The sequence below is a fragment of the Triturus cristatus genome, chromosome 2_1 (genome assembly GCF_964204655.1).
Source record: "Triturus cristatus chromosome 2_1, aTriCri1.1, whole genome shotgun sequence".
Lineage (NCBI taxonomy): Eukaryota > Metazoa > Chordata > Amphibia > Caudata > Salamandridae > Triturus > Triturus cristatus.
Window position 1 is genome coordinate 880158362 of NC_140581.1, and position 16437 is coordinate 880174798.

The following is a 16437-nucleotide window of genomic DNA, read 5'->3' on the forward strand; positions in this document are numbered from 1 at the left end:
TAGGGATTTCCCTCTAGGCCTTCACCCTAACTAAAGCCCAGCCTTGACCGCCTCGATGGACTCCACCATCTTCACTGTGTGTCAGGGATCCTTCGGTTACCCGCGCCCGCTCCCCTGACCTTCATCCTCCATCTTCTCTACCTCCTACCCCCTTTTCCCTTTCTCTTTTCTTCCCCCACAGCACCAGTGAGGCCCCGGGTGCTTCTTCCACCCTACCTACCTCTCTCCCATTTCAACCCATCCTTCCCTCCCCTTACCCCTTACCCCTACCTCTCCTACCCGTGCCCTAACCGCCCCACCTTAGACACCCACCCCCATATACTGACCCGTAAGACCAGCCCCCTTACACACACACAGACAACAGGACCCCCTCCTACTGCCCTATAGCAAGCTTCCCAAACCAACAAGGACTCCCGTCAAATCCCTACGACCACTTACCGCCGCCCAACACAATCGGCATCCACAGCATGGCCACCACGCACCCACTCTGCACGATAACGTGAAATGTCCACAGATTGACGCACTATATCAAATGGAAGAAAATACTTTCCTACCTTCAATAGAAATGGGTGGACATAGTGTTACTGCAGGAAACTCACTTGAATGTCCGTGAGTCTGATAAGCTGCGCAGAGACTGGGTGGGGAAGGTGATCCACAGCAGTGTATCGGGTAGCGCCTATCAGGACTTGGGACCCATCCACAAATGTGGAGTGGCGATCCTCTTACACAAATCCCTCCCATCCATAGTGATGAGGACATGGACAGACCGGAAGGGCGCTATGCATTCGCCAAGCTGCGGATAGGGGACATCCACATTTGCGTGGGATCAGTTTATGCCCAGACTGGTGTGAATTTTTTTTTTTGCTCCACCTGAACCTCCTTTTGGTGGAGATAGGCGCCTCACAGTATCTTATCGGCGGAGACTGGAACCTGGCACCTGTGCATTCCAGCCGAAACAGATTTCACTTTCACATCCCTGAGTCATGGAACACTTTCCCTCTTAGACTATTTCCTGACCTCCCAGAGGACGATACAGCTGGTCTGGGAATCTCGTATCCTAGAGGCAGCACTCTCTGACCATTCCCCAGTCCTCTTATCACTAGAGGTGGGACTGGCAAGACCAAGTCGTAAACCCTGGCACTGAATATACAGCGCCACCTGACCTCTAAGGGTAAATCACAACTACAATTGTACCTTCATGGCTATTTCTCCAACAATAGGGGATCCCTGGAATCAAGCAGTACTCTCCGGGCCGTTGCTAAAGCTACAATCCGGGGCCAACTCATGCTGGATGCAGCGCCGGCTAACAGACAGGCATCTGCACGGCAAAAGGACCTAGAAAAGGAGATTGCGACCTGTACCCGCCTCTACACGGCACGCCCTACCCTACAGCACTGCAGAGCTCTGGAACAGGCCAGCATAGCACTGAACAGGCTTTTCAGGTCGAAGGCAGAAGACGCCCTAGAGAGGATGAAAGGGAGGCATTACGAGCAGGGGGAAAAGGCGGGAAGACTACTGGAGGCGCAGCTTCGCCAGAGGGAGGTGACTATGGTTATACTGGCCATCCAGGCAGCCGGAGGGGAAACCCTTTCACCTCCCCAGGATATTGTGAACAAATTTGCAACATTCTATAGGTCCCTCTTTACCCCAAGAACGCCAGCAGTAGGAGACAGAATGGACACCTTTCTCACAGAAGCTGCTATCCCCCAACCTACCCTACCATAAGGCCCCGGGGGAAGATGGCTTCCTGGCGGAATTCTACCGATGGGCAGGGGAGGATGAGATTGACATGTTACAGGTGGCATTCCAGGAGTCAGAGCACAAATTCTCCTTAGGCCTCCAATCTAACAGAGCATTGATAGCCATTCTACTCAAACCCAGAAAAGATCCCCTACTGTGTGGCAGCTACCACCCTATTTAATTTTTGAATTCTGACATCAAAATCCTGGCCAGTATCCTGGCATCCCGCCTTCGCAAAGTCATCCCCTCGCTCATCCACCACACGCAAGTGGGATTCGTACCCGGCTGCTCCTACATAACCCACATGGGCACTCTGGCCCACACACTCTGGGCCACCAAAGCTCTTCGGACAGATGCACTCGCGCTGTCACTCAATGTGGAAAAAGCATTTGATTGCATCGAGTGGAGCTACCTTTTTCAAGTAATGGAGCGCTTCGGTCTGGTCGACCAATTCATAGCCAAAGTACGACTGCTATACGACAATCCTAAAGCACAGGTAAATTCGTTGGGCTTTGTAGCGGACCCATTCCCAATCCACCGGGGATGCATCAGGGGTACCCCCTGTTCCCGCTCCTTTTCCTCCTGGCCATAGAACCGCTGGCGGCCACCATCCATAAATCGTCCGATACCTCAGGCATACTCCTCCCGACGGGTGTCTCCAAAATGTAACCTTATGCAGATGAAATCCTGCTCACTCTCACAGACCTGCGTAGCTCCTTACCATCCCTGCTCCACATTATAAATGATTTTTCATCCTTCTCCGTTTACAGAAGCAATTGGGACAAAAGTGAGGCACTACCCATCTCTGACGGCAGCACGAAGGTTGGCATACCGGGATTCCCCTTTCACTGGCAATCATTGCACCTTAAATACCTGTGTATCCTGGTGAACAAAGGAAAGTAGGGGATGGTGGTGAACAACCTAAATCCCCTAATCGCACAAATGACAAGGGACTTCGAAACATAGAAGGTGCTAGGGCTTTCCATGTGGGGTAGGGTACAGGCTGTGCGTATGGTGACCCTGTCAGGTTTTACTTACGCCCTTGGGATGCTTCCCTTCCAGACGCCTCTCGTCATGTTACGCTTAATAGATTCAAAGATAAAATCCTTTGTGAGGGGATCCATGAAGCCATGCTTGGCAGCGCTAAAATTGTAGGGCCGTCGCTCCCATGGAGGACTAAGTCTCCCGTCGGTAGAGCACTTCGCCCCCGCCCTGCATATCTCCTAAATGGCGTACATGTTGCTAGGGCCATCCGACGCACAGCTGTCGGTCCACATTGAAAAGTGTTTATTGCCCACAGAGATGGGCCTCTCTGCCCTCTACGGGACAGGGGCAAGCCATCAAGACCCCACCAACCCAATCTTACTCCATACACAATCCCCTGGCATCGAGCACACCGCTTGTTGAGTTCGAACCCACGATTGCATGACAAAGCCCCGATTTGGGGAAACACGGATATATGTATAGATGGTCAGACTCTGTCCTGGCCCCTGTGGAAGGCGGCGGGTGTCCATACTCTCGACCAGCTCCTCTAGGGTGGCCACCTCAAATCACCCCCACAGCTACAGGAGGAATTTGGCCTCCTCATGTCGCAGTCTTGGAAATGTATTCAACTACAGCACTGCCTGAGGAAGTGTCTAGGCCCACGTCCATGGTCGCTGCCGTCCTCACCAGTGGGAACATACCTGCTCAGATGGGGAAATCACAAAGGGGTGACATCAGTACTCTATGCGGTATTCACATCCCACCTATTCTCCCAACCCCTGTCAATTAGCCTCTGCGCAAGATGGCAGACCTGACTTTCAATCGAATACGAGGAGGAGGACTGGGCAGAGCTCCTAGAGGGCCTGGATTATGGTACCCAAGAGGCAAGACTGAAATTCTGCCTATTTAAGATTCTACATGACTGGCACTGGTCACCAACAAAACTGCACAGTGCAGGATTACTCCCACATGCCCAATGCTGGAGATACCCGAACTCACACTGCGACATAACCCACATAATATATGAATGCCCATCGGTACAACCCTCATGGTCATCTATGGGCAGGACCTTGAGTACCACCATGCCCCTGCAATTACCGCTAGCCTCAGGTCGTCATCCTCTTGTACGACCTGCGGAAAGCTCCAGGGCTCTCGAGACCGCAGCGCGGCCTTCTCCACACGGCACCGGCACCGTCAAAAATATGCATTCTGTGACAATGGAGGTCCCCATCACCGCCATTGCAGGAGACCTGGTTAACAGGCATGTTCAACACTGCCTCCCATGACAAGTCATCTACAACCTTCAGGACCAATCTGACCTGTTCCTCCAAGTGTGGGACTTTTTTTGCACACAAATGTCAGTGATGAGGAGAACCCTAAAAGAGACTGTTCGGACCTGGCTACAGCAGGGCTAATGGATGCAGACACACAAACAACAACATTTACCATCTCCCCCCTCTTGCATACTGCCAGGATTCATACAGTCACCCCAGGATCCCTACCCCCCTATACCAGACCACCCAGCCTTCCCCGACGTACATCCAATGCCGCACCCCCACTCCCACATCCCCATCGGCACCTCTACAACCCCTCTCCCCAAACACAGACCGATACTCCTTCCACCCACCCCCTTCCTCCCTTCCTCCCTCATACCCCTCCCTTCCCCATTCTCTCTTATCAATGATCATGAACCTTTCACAATCTCCCCCTGTACCTTCCAATCCCATCCATACCCCCCCACAGCCTCCTCCTACTACTACTACCACTACTACTACTACTACTACTACTACTACTAGCTTTCTACTACTAATTCTACTGGTCCTTTGCCTCTTTCCTTCCTATTTCCCCCCCCACCCTCTTCATCCCCCCTCCCTGACACGGCAGAGTCACCGAAGACCAGGCACACAGGTTGACAGTGCAGGCCCTAGCAAACCCACATGAGTGCGGACGATCACCCCCTACATATCATACCATCCGCCGAGCTCAGAAGCTACTATTGTTGCTCCAGCATATTAACTGCACCGGTACTACCCCAGATTACCGATGGTTCATTCACCACATCAGATCCATATTCCCCTTCCCTACAAGACAGAGCATGCAGGCCAACATCGACTCTCCCACTTAATGACCCTTGGGGATACTGGCATATATCTACATCTCCCCCCTTATATACCCCTCCCCCACCTCATACCCACCCACCTCTCCATTCATATATGTTTCATGTTTAACATCTACGGGAAGCCCACAGCACATGGGATACAATTATCTTATTCTTTTATGCTAATGCTATGTGTAATCAATGACGTCATGACCACTGTGATGTAACATCAAAATTGCTAATAAAGAAATATTACACAAAAGTACCACTGTGTTGTTAGTGCACAAATAATTGTAATTGTATTGTAATTGGATTTATATAGTGCCTGACGCTACTCCGGAACCCATAAAAGATTAGTGGTGCATTAGTATAGTGAAATATGAACTTAATTTGAGTGGTGGATATGTTAATCAATTATTTGGATTGAGAACGATAGTGGAGGGATAGAAAATGGTTTACATTTATATAGCACTTGCTACCCCTGATAGGATGTTGAAGCGCTTTTTCGACGAGTAGCACGCTACTCCGGGACCCATAAAGGATTTGTGGTGAATAAGTATATTGAAATATGAAAGTAATTTGAGTGGTGGATATGTTGGTCAATTATTTGAATTGAAAAGGATAGCAGAGGGATAGCAGAGGGAAAAAGGTTTGCATTTGTATAGTGCTTTCTACCCCTGATGGGGCGTTGCAGCGCTTTTTCGATGAGTAGCACGCTACTCCAGAACCCATAAAGGATTAGTGGTAAATTAAGTTTAGTGAAATATCAAATTAATTTGAGTGGTGGACTAGTAGCGGCCCGTGGTGGGAATGCTGCTGGGCGCTGACGTGGGGTGGGGGGTAGTAAACTACGGATTACGGCCTATTAGCGGTAAGTAAACATGTAAATAAATAAAACGAATTTCGTGACGCGCGCTGCATCGCCAAATGCGATGCAGCGGCTGCAACGAAATTAGTTTTATTTATTTATATGTTTACTTACCTCTAATCGGCCATAATCCGTAGTTTACTACCCCCCACCCTGCCCTCACCCGCACCACGTCAGCACCCAACAGCACTCCCACCACGGGCCGCAACTGTGGTGGACATGTTACTCTGTTATTTGGATTGAAAAGGATAGTGGAGGGATAGAAGAGGGAAGGATTAAGAAATCTTTCTTTTTGTTTGTTTTGGAGCTCATAGCAGTAGGAGGAGGCTTGGGTTGAGTAAAAGGAAGGTGGAGGGGGAAGAGTCAGCGGGAAGGGTTTAGAAAGGTTTGTTTTGGGGGATCGTAATAGTAAAAGCGGTATGAGATGATGCAAGTAGGGGCAGAGTAGGGAAGAGTCTAGAAAGGGTTATTTTTTCAGATCATAGTAGTGGTATGGGGTTTGGGATGAATGATAGAGTAGAGGTAGAGGATATATAGTAGAATAAATAGGTTTGAGATGAGTTGGAGAGTTGAGGTAGAGGTAATATTGAGAGCGGTATCAGGTGAGAAATAGGGTAGTGCATTGGATATGCTGAATTAGAAGAAAAGTAATACATATATAGATCCATAAGTACATGGAAGGTATATAGATACATAAAGGAAGGTAGTATTTGCCGATTAAAGATGCATTAAATAAACTCCGGCTTTCAAGTGTTGCTGTCCTTTAAATTAATTTTATTTATCTACTTATTTATTTATATGTGTATATATTTTTGTAATTCAATGGTGAATCTATTGTAGATAAATAGTTATGATAAAAGATTTGCTTATTTTTGCAGCCTCTTAAATACGTGTTAAAACATAGAATAATGTAACTATCAATAATATGTACATTGGTTAAGCAGAACTAATGAATATCTATATTCGTTTAAAACATAATTATTCTACATGTTTATACAAAGCAATAAACATATATAGGTACATAGTCCAAATAAATGCTTATATACAGAGGGGTATGCTGTATATTTCTGTTTGCGTATGGTGGTTATGTGGGTGAAAGCCAATTCTTGAGTAGTTTTCTGAAGATAAGGTGGATCTTATGTTGGGGGGTGAAGAGTTCCATAGTGTGGCTGCTTGAACAGAGAAGGATGTGCCACTCATGGTTTTTATCTTGTATCTTGGGATTTTGAGGTGAGGTGCTACTCTAGAGCGGAGATTCCCTTGTTGAATGTGTGATTTTATTCCTGATGAAGAACGGTCCTGTTCCATATATCGCTTTGTGCGTGATACACAGCAGCTTGAATGTGGATCTTTTGGCAACCGATAACCAATGCAGGGCTTTCAAGGCAGGGGAGATGTGGTCTTGTGGTTTTATATGTAAGAGTAGTCTGGCAGCCGAGTTCTGAATCCGTTGCAGTCTTTTTATGGCTGTTAAAGGTGATCCGTGGTACAGGCTATTGGCGTAATCAAGTTTGGACAGAACAAGGGAGATGGTAGCCTGGACATTGGGTGGAAATCCCAAATAGGGGAAAATCCGATGCATAGTTTTCATAGTAACAAAGCTTGATCTGGCTAGTTTGTCCACTTGGGCATTCATTGATAGCTTGAAGTCCATGGTCATTCAGAGGTTTCTTACTTCCTTCGATACTTTAGGCAAATTTTCCCAGATCATCAGGCCACGCGGCGAGCGGGTCATATTGTTTCCTATCGCCACATGTGAGAATTTCCATTTGGAAGCATTCAATTTGAGATGGCTCCATGTCTTCCATTGATCCACAGCTCTGAGAAAACTGAAAGTAGGCGAGTTTCCAATGTATTTGAGGCATTCCAGTTGAGGGAATATTTGTGTATTGTCTGCATAGTTATAGCACGTGAGGTGAAATTGATTGATCAGTACCGGTAATGAGTTCATGTAGAAGTTGAAAAGCATGGACGAGATGATAGAGCCTTGAGGGACCCCTGTTTTAGTGAAGTACGGTTTGGACGAGAAAGGGGGGTTATGGATGACATTAGTTCTGTTGCAAAGTTAGGATGTGATCCAGTCTAGAGCAGTCCCCTCTATGCCGGCTTCGTAGGGTCTTTGTATCAGAGTGTCATGATCAACCATGTCAAAGGCAGCAGAGAGATCCAAGAGAAGTAGTGAAGCAACCCTGTTGTGGTCAATTGTGTTCTTCAGTACCATCCCAGATGGCAAGGATGGCAGATTCTGTGCCTCTTCCTGGAGGGAATCCTGTTTGGAAGTCTGAAAGTATGGCATTATCTTCAATGAATTGTGAAATCTGGGCAAACGCTGCTCTTTCTATCAGTTTGCCCAAGAAAGGTCCATTTGTAACTGGTCTGTAGTTGTCAGGGTTCAGCGGGTCCAAGTTTCTTTTCTTCAGTAATGGATGTATGTATGAATTTTTGAGTTTTTCTGGAAATATTGTGGTAGTTAAGGAGTTTTTGATTATTCTTCTCACAGGCGCCGCAGCAGAGGTTGTTAGAAGAATTGTCTTGAAGGTTTGTGGTGGACATGGGCCAGAAGGGCTGCCGGCAGGCCTGCTTGCTTTGACCAGGTCCATAAATTCATCATGTGAAATGAGTTGGAAGTACCAGAGAAGCTGGGTTAGAGTATTCTTGGATTGTTGTTTTGTAAAAGCGTCAGAGCTGGTGCTTTGTCTGTTTTTTAAGTATGAGTCCAATGTGTCTGCTTTGGCCGTGTAATGATTTGCCAGTTTGTCTGTGAAATCTTGTGCAACGGGATGAGCTGCTTCTAGGCAATTTGGTTCTTTATTTGCACATTTAGCATTTTGAATTCTGTCTGAATAGTATCTTTTCGCTTTTCTATTAGCTGACTTGTTAATTGTTTGTAGGCGAAGTTTGTCCTGATTGGATTTTGAGCCAGGCATGTTGCAGCTTTCTAATTTGTTGTTTTATCTCTTTTATCTCTGATTTTCTCCAAGGTGCATGTTTTCTTTTGTTCTGCTGTATGGTTTTTAGTTGTATCAGGATATCAAAAGCTTCTTGTAGCCACTCATATAGTTTTTGAACAGAATTAATTGTTTCTAGATCTGTACTGGATGTTAGTTGTGTTTCTAAGTGTTCCAAATTGAGTTTGTTCCACGGTCGATAGGTAGATGCATGTAAGGTGGTTTTAGGTGCTTCGATTAGTGTTTTCTTATGTTGGAAAGTAGGCAAATGGTGGTCTGAACATGTGACAGGAGTTATTGTTTAAAAGGTAACTAGTTCTGTATTAGCAAAAATGACATCTAGGATGTGTCCAGCGATGTGTGTGTGTTTGTGGACGATCTGATGCAGGTTCAGTGCATGTAGGCCAGCAATGATTGTTTTTGCATGAGGCATATTGGGTTTGTCAAGCCAAATGTTGAGGTCACCCAGAACGCATAGGTTTGAGTGTTGTGTTATCAGGTTTGAAACTGTGTCTAGAAGTGTGTCTGGGAATTTCGCATTGCTACGTGGAGGTCTGTAAAGGAGCAGTAAGTTACAGGAGGAAGACGGTGTTGGATTGCATCTGGTGAAAAGGGTCTCACAATCTTAAATGGAGATGTTGTCAAGTTTAGTGATATGTAATGTTTTCCTGAACACAACATCTGAGCCACCTCCTTATTGCCTAATATTATTTTGGGTGATCGTTTGATAGCCTGGACTGGAACTTTAACATGAAACGCAAACATGCATTGGCAAGTCAAATCTTTGTAAACTTTAGAAAAGTTTGTAAGAGTTTGTAACACTGAGTTCAGAGACTCCGGCCGGGGTGGGTGACCAAATATGACAGGATAGTGGTCTAGAATGCATAAAAGAATTGTTTGGACAGTTACCTGGCCACAGAGACCATTTTTAGAATGAGTTCCAAACTTTACAGGACAAACACTATTCACTTCTATGGAGTGGTCCTGATGCTGAGGGATGCAGGCTTAAAGATGATCAATAAATGCTCCAGATGCTGTGCGGTCCATTGGGGGTGAACTCCGTTCGAGTCCTTGGTCCACAGACTCCGGCTCCAGAACTCAGGGTGCCATGAAGTCCTCTATGCAGGGTTCAAAGGGTTACTCATGCAGACCTTCCGTTCTTACAACACAATGGTTACAGTGCAAATATTTAGTGGGGGCTAGTGTCCCATGGGGTGGACGAATCTAGATGCAACTGACACCCAGGGGTCCAGCAAACTTGGGTACAACTTTTGGCTATCTCCAAATTGTCGGTTGAAGTGCCTGGCATCCGGTAGCGGCAAAATAGCTGTGGTGGCTACCAGGAATGTGGTTTGGGCTCTTCCGGCTTTAATGTCCCCAGTGCCATTCTGGGGGCCAAAGAACTGACCCTTGGAGTCTCTGTTTCGGACTGGGGCTATCGAAAATATACGTCTGTCTTAATAATATTTTGCTCCTCACCTTAGGGCTTCATAGGCCTGCTTAGAGAATACTTATATATGTAATTAAGAGATGTGTGTACTTTGACACTAGTCGCAGTTTACAATTGCAGCTGAAAGTTGTGTCTTCACTTTGTCAAACACAGAGTGGCACAACCAGTACTGCAGCTCTTGTGAGGACAGCCAGGCTTACATACCCTGGGTACTACATACTAGGGACTTATAAGTAAGTCAGCACATGCCAATTGGAGTCAGCCAATTAAACGCAGCTTTTGAAAAGGAAAAGACACTGTCACTGAGGTCTGGACAGAAGGCTTCAGTCCACTCTCAAAGTAAAAAAACAGCAGATAGTAGTCCAAAATGTGCCAAAAAGTTGAGGGAACCTGCAAAAAGCCTGCTTTCTCACACTACTAATGATTAATTACAAATAGTAAACATATCCCTGCATTAGGTCTCGGCAGGCCTTCCTTAAGAGTGACTTACAGCTATTGCTAAGGGAAATGTTTTTTTGTTCAATTGGTTTAAGTGGCAAAGTCGAACTTGCCGTTTCACAACAGCTCTTCCAGTCTGCAGTGGCATGCTGGGAGCCATTTTGTACTTTGTCACGCACAGGGTGGCACAATCAGTGCTGACAGCCCTGGGTGGACACTCTGCCTTACGTGCCCCACAAACCATGGGTACCAAATACTAGGGACTTACAAGTAAGTTAGTCTCTTTCAATTGGAGATGTCCATTTCTTCATACATTTTGTAAAGGGTTAAAGCACTGGCATAACATGCCTCTATGCACGCTCAGAGGTGAAAAACCAGCAGCATCTGTCCAAAATTGAGGGGGTGAACATGCAAAAAGAGGCCTTTCCTTACATCATGACTTAACGAAAGTAACACACTGAATTGGGCAAGAACTTGCCCACAAGTTCTTCGTATTTGCTGTTGTCCTCAGAAGAAGTTCTGCAGCATCAGCTCAGAAGAATTATCTGGCTAGTGCCAGGGATTAGAATTTGTTTATTCCCCTGAAGAAGGCAACAATCGTAGGACATAGGAGAAACCATGCTGCTGTTTGTTGCCTGGAAGATAGACATGGACTGCCCTGTGAGGAGAGGAGTTAAAGGAATATCACCAGGCTAGGCAAAGACAGCTATGATCTTGAAATCGTCTTCATGCTCAGATATTATGAGGCTCAGCATTCAAGTTGCTCAGAGGAGAGCAATAACTGCACTTGTTTTGGGGAGATGAGGTGTTCATTGCCCTCTCTGCTGAGACAGGCAGTATCATGACCTAGTGTGTTCTGCACATAAGGGATCTCAGTTGAGACGCTGCTTATCTCCTTTGTAGAGATATTGCGGCCGATCCTCCACATAGCATCACAGACAACTCAAAGTTTCCAGAAGGGTACTATGGGTGGTTCCTGTCTCCTGTCACTCAAAGAGGGCTATTCTGTTGTAATTATTACTACCTGGGTCACTTCTGAGAGTGGTCTCGCAACCTCGGGTCTCCAGAGTGGTGGAGATGGAAGTGAGGTGGAGATTTTGGCCATGGCTAAATCTCCGCCACTGGCCGGAATCCCCACCTTCGGGCCGGAAGCTCCGCCTCCGGCCCGGAAGCCCCGACTCCGGCCCGGAAGCCCCACCTCCGGGCCGGAAGCTCCGCCTCCGGGCCGGAAGCTCCGCCTCCGGGCCGGAATATCCGGCCCGAGTGCGGATGTAAGTTTAGTAGTCGTAAATCCATTCTGTGAATAGCTAAAGTAGTAAGTTTATTCTGTGAATCGAAAAAGTAGTAAGTTCATTCTGTGAATACCAGAAGTAGTAAGTGCATTCTGTGAATACCAAAATGGTACTAAGTTTAGGATTTTGTCCTAAGTTTGTTCTGTGAATCGGGCCCCCTGTGATTCTGGGCAAATCCTTAATCTCCCCATGCCTAACAAAAATGAATGTGTCCCCATGTAATGCAACTGGTGCTATGTAACGCGCTCTGATACCCGATTCGGGTCAAGTTTGCGCTATATAAAACTCTGTTTAAAAAAAATATATATATTGGTTGCTGGACAGGGTATTACAAATTTTGGATTCATAAAGAATTTTCCAACTGCAGATCAAAAAACGTTGTGTGCGCTATTACATGCCCTTGTCCAAACATTTACGTTGGAAAGACCAACCAGCAAGTGAATCAACGCATTGTGCAGCACCGCTTGAGGATTAAAACAAAGGTGATGACGGCCCCAATGGTGACTCACTTTATCAAGAAGAAACACAGCGAGAAAGAATTAAAATGGACTGTCCTTTCTGTTATTAAGCGAAATCCACGAGGAGGAGACATATAAGCATCCCTGCTACAGAAAGTGGCGTATTTAATATTGAAATTCAACAGTGCGAACAGTGGCCTGAACGACATGTCAGAATTATCCAGGGCTTAACTCTCATTCCTTACTTAATCACCACAACTCCCAGAATGCATTATAAATAAACACCGTAACTGGGTTGTTAAGAATGTCTGCTATTGTTGAAAGCCACTGAAAGCGCAAAGCGCTGTATGTTTAAAGGCACACTGAGTTACAACAGTGTCAACAAACTCTTGACTAAGACACCAGGAGTATCACTGTTTGGACAGAACAACGACATCACCCAGAAAGCTATTTCAACTGGGAATAGTTAAAGGTCAGTCAAAGCCGGAAGTAACTGCGAGCGCTGCAGTTTGGAAGTACGAGCATTGAACGCCGTTGTTTGTCTGACTACGAAGTAAGCTTTTTGCCTTTCTTCCCCGCAATGTTAAGCGGCTTCTCTTAAGACGAGCTACTAATTGAATGTCTTCTCTTTGGCCGTAGAAAGAAATAGACCTGTAATTCAAGAACGGTTCCCCTCGTTGCATCATGGCGTTTCCAACATGGATAACACATCGGCATTGATGCCGGTTTTAACTAAGTAAGATGTTTCAATAATCCCTTTGAGTGTTTCTTCATAGTAAACTTGGCAACAAGATGCTTAAAGGTACCCTTTGACTTTCAGACCTCAGACAGGACGATCAATGGACACAATTTCACCTTAAACTAATTGCGAAGAAGAGTGCTTGACCTAGAAGTAAAAAGAATATGCGCAAGATAACAAAACATGTACCGTGCTGCGTTCATGATAACTGACACAGCTGACACTGAGAAGGGGTGGAAATCATTTCAAAATAGTATAATTTGTTTATTTTTTAGATCACACCAAGTCAAAGCCCTGAAGAGAGCCCCATGAGTACTACTGGGACTCGAAACGCATCGGCATCCTCGACCATTGAGGAAACACTAATTTAGGAGTAGGAGCAGCTAGAAGTAAAATATTGCAATGTTTAAACCCTAGCTGTTTCCAAGTTTGTTCCCAATGGGCAACATTCCTTTAAAAAGGACTATGTAAATTATTCACAAAAGTATAGTGGGATTGCTGCAAGTATGAAGTTTATGAAATGACTGACTGGTGTAACATTCTGATGTGTTGTTCATTTATTGTTGTTTATTACGTTTTATATGGATAATATGCTTTATGTATCTTTTGAAACAAAAAGTGTTCTCTCTATCTCTGACACATAAAACAGAAAAATGAAAATGAAAGAAGGATTTAATAAATAACCAGGACCACTGAAATCAGGTATTGGTTCTTGTCTGTTTAAGTAGATAACAGCAGAGGAAGTGGTAGCTAGGTATTTTGTTGTGCTACTTGAATTAGGCCCTATCCAGCTACCTATATTTGGGCCTACAACCTTTAACTGAACTTTTAGAAAGTCAGCATTTTCTTGTATTAACCCTGCAGCCTTGTACCCTGGGTCACACGATTAAGTGCAGCTGGCAGTTGGTCTTTGTGTATTGCTCCCAGACAGTGTGACAAAGGGGCATAGGTGTTGGCAGGATGGGCCCTCTCTGACTTGATGGCGGTGCCAAACTGTCACATACAACACTTGCACATCACAAAGGCCCTGCCACAGCACACTCACAAAGGTTTTCACTCCAGTCTATTGTGCCCCCAGACAAGCTTGAGCCAGGGCAGGGATGCAGGAAATACCAACCATGCCTGGGGGGTGGAAATCTCTAGAAACCTCTCCTACTTCAAAGCTGGCACCAAGTATACATACTGGAACCTCAGGCCCAGCTCTTCAGTACAACGCTGGACTTGTGTAAGACACAGAAAGACTGCAGTGCTGCTCTGCAAGAAGGACTACTACTCTGCTTCCCTGCTGCTTGCATACAAAAGACTGGACCTGAATCTTGAACCCAGGACCGCAAGAGTGACTCCAAGGGCTAGCTGGCTGGCCTCATGATCAGAGCCTATGGGACAGAAAAACCTTTGCCCATCTTGAACCCAGCACCTGTACTCTCCGTGCTGTGAGTCTTGCCGTCTCACATGGTGCCACCCCTGTCCTGGGCCCTTGGAAATGGATCTGAAGGTGCTCTCCCAGCTGTGATCTCTTGGGTGGAACCTTTGCAATGTGGCACATCTCCTCTGAGCTCCGCATCGGAACTGTTGTTGCGCAATGCATCCCCAACACAGGATCTAGCATCTCAGCCTGCAGCTTTTCGGAACCACTGCTGCACTACACATCTCAGATGCAGGATTTCACCTCACAAGCTTTCGTCAACAGCATCCTCGGCGATAATGCAGGACCTCGCATCTCAAGCCCTGTCAGCGGCTTCATCGGAAGCTTCGCTGCATGAAGCATCTCCTACGCAGGACCTGGCATCGCCGTTTGCAGCCCCTTAGAACTGCTGCTGCATGATACATTCTTTACACATACAAATTTAAAATTGCATATCTCCAGTTCAACTGATTCAATTTTTGTTGTTTTTAGTCTCAAAAAATGTAATACATTTTACTCTATTTTTCAAAATTGGTGTGGGATTTTTCTTGTGTTGTGTTTTCACTTGATTGCTGTCTGAAATATTGCATAAATTATTTTCACATTGCCTCTAAGTTAAGCCTGACTGCTTTAGTGCCAAGCTACCAGAGTGTTAAGCACAGGTTAATTTGGTGTTTGCTTGTGTTTCACACCTGACAAGGAATTGTGATAGCTGCTTCACTAAGATTCCATTCCCTCAACTAGTAACCCAATTTCATAGAGTTGTAAATATATTCACAGTCTGACTTTTGATAGAAACTAAGGGGCATATTATCAATAACGGCGTTAAAAATGATCGCCGGTTTAGCGGCAGAAAACTGCCGCTAAAGCGGCGATAATGGGCTTAATAATATGCCCTTGAGAATTCCAATAGAAGTCCATGTTCTGGTGTGAACATGGGCTTCTATTGGAATTCTCCAGGGCATATTATCAAGCCCATTATCGCCGCTTTAGCGCCAGTTTTTTTACGCTAAACCGGCGATAATTTTAACGCCGTCCTTGATAATATGCCCCTAAGTTCTTCCTGTTCTTCTTTTCAAAATGCATGTTAATATACAATGAATCAGAACAGAATTAGATTTTCCAGGCAGGAAAACAGTGGGCCTGATTGTACCAGCTGGAAAATGTGATCAGGAAAGTCGCAGCAGGCACGAGTCCTCCTGCCAGATCGAGTTTCGCTTAGTTCCCGATGCCCTCCACTTTACCTCATGGACAGCGGCCACCCCCCACCCCCCAGTCTCATTCACTGCTGTCTAGATAAGGTTTTAAATGAGAGCTGATTTGATACCAGAATGGGGACTCCGGGTCATGGACGTCAATTCACCAAAATGCACGGGGTAGCGGAAGTGACTTCAGATGGCCCTTGACCTTCACTTTCACTCACACATACATATGCTTATACATACACATGCATCCACTCATACACACACACTCACAGACACACACACACACTCTGCCTACACATGCACACACATTCACACACACTCACAGACACACACACACTCTGCCTACACATGCACACACATTCACACATACACACACTTTTTCTTACATAAACGCACTCAAAACGGCAAACACGCACACAACATACATATATTTAGAAGCATTTTTTGTAACTTACCTCAGTTGCCAGGGAAGGCCATATTCCAGCTATCTGTACTCCATTTTTGATTAAACCAATCGCGAATATTGAAATATTATTAATTATTAGTATAGTAAAACATTGTCAAAAAAAGAGGTGAGTGAAGCCCCCACCAACGTCCATAAGGACGAGCTGCTTTTGTTCCGGCCACAGATTTTGCCACTGCTGACGTTAGAGGTCGCATTGGCAGTGCCAAGGGTCACAATGTGCATACCAGGGGTCGCAGCAGTGACCCCTAAATGACGTCCATCCTCCGGGTTCTGGTTTGGAACCAGTAATTCTGAGTATATATCTCTGGTGCTGGGACCATATGTTATTCCCTATCCCAGGGACAAA

At 45.8% G+C, this 16437-nt stretch overlaps 1 protein-coding gene across 3 annotated transcripts in view; it reads left to right on the plus strand.

Moving 5' to 3' along the window:
- The window catches only part of LOC146866025 (cytochrome P450 1A4-like), a 143001-nt gene that overhangs the window by 12689 nt on the left and 113875 nt on the right, over positions 1-16437 (plus strand). The window contains exons 1-2 of one of the 3 annotated variants that reach the window (XM_085633038.1): positions 12670-12829; positions 12916-13012. The exons of the other annotated variants lie outside the window; for them this stretch is intronic. Of the exons in view, the coding sequence (XP_085489164.1) occupies positions 12975-13012 (38 nt within the window). The 5' untranslated portion in view covers positions 12670-12829; positions 12916-12974. Of the gene's footprint in view, positions 1-12669; positions 12830-12915; positions 13013-16437 lie in introns of those variants that run through there. 3 annotated transcript variants of the gene reach the window in all.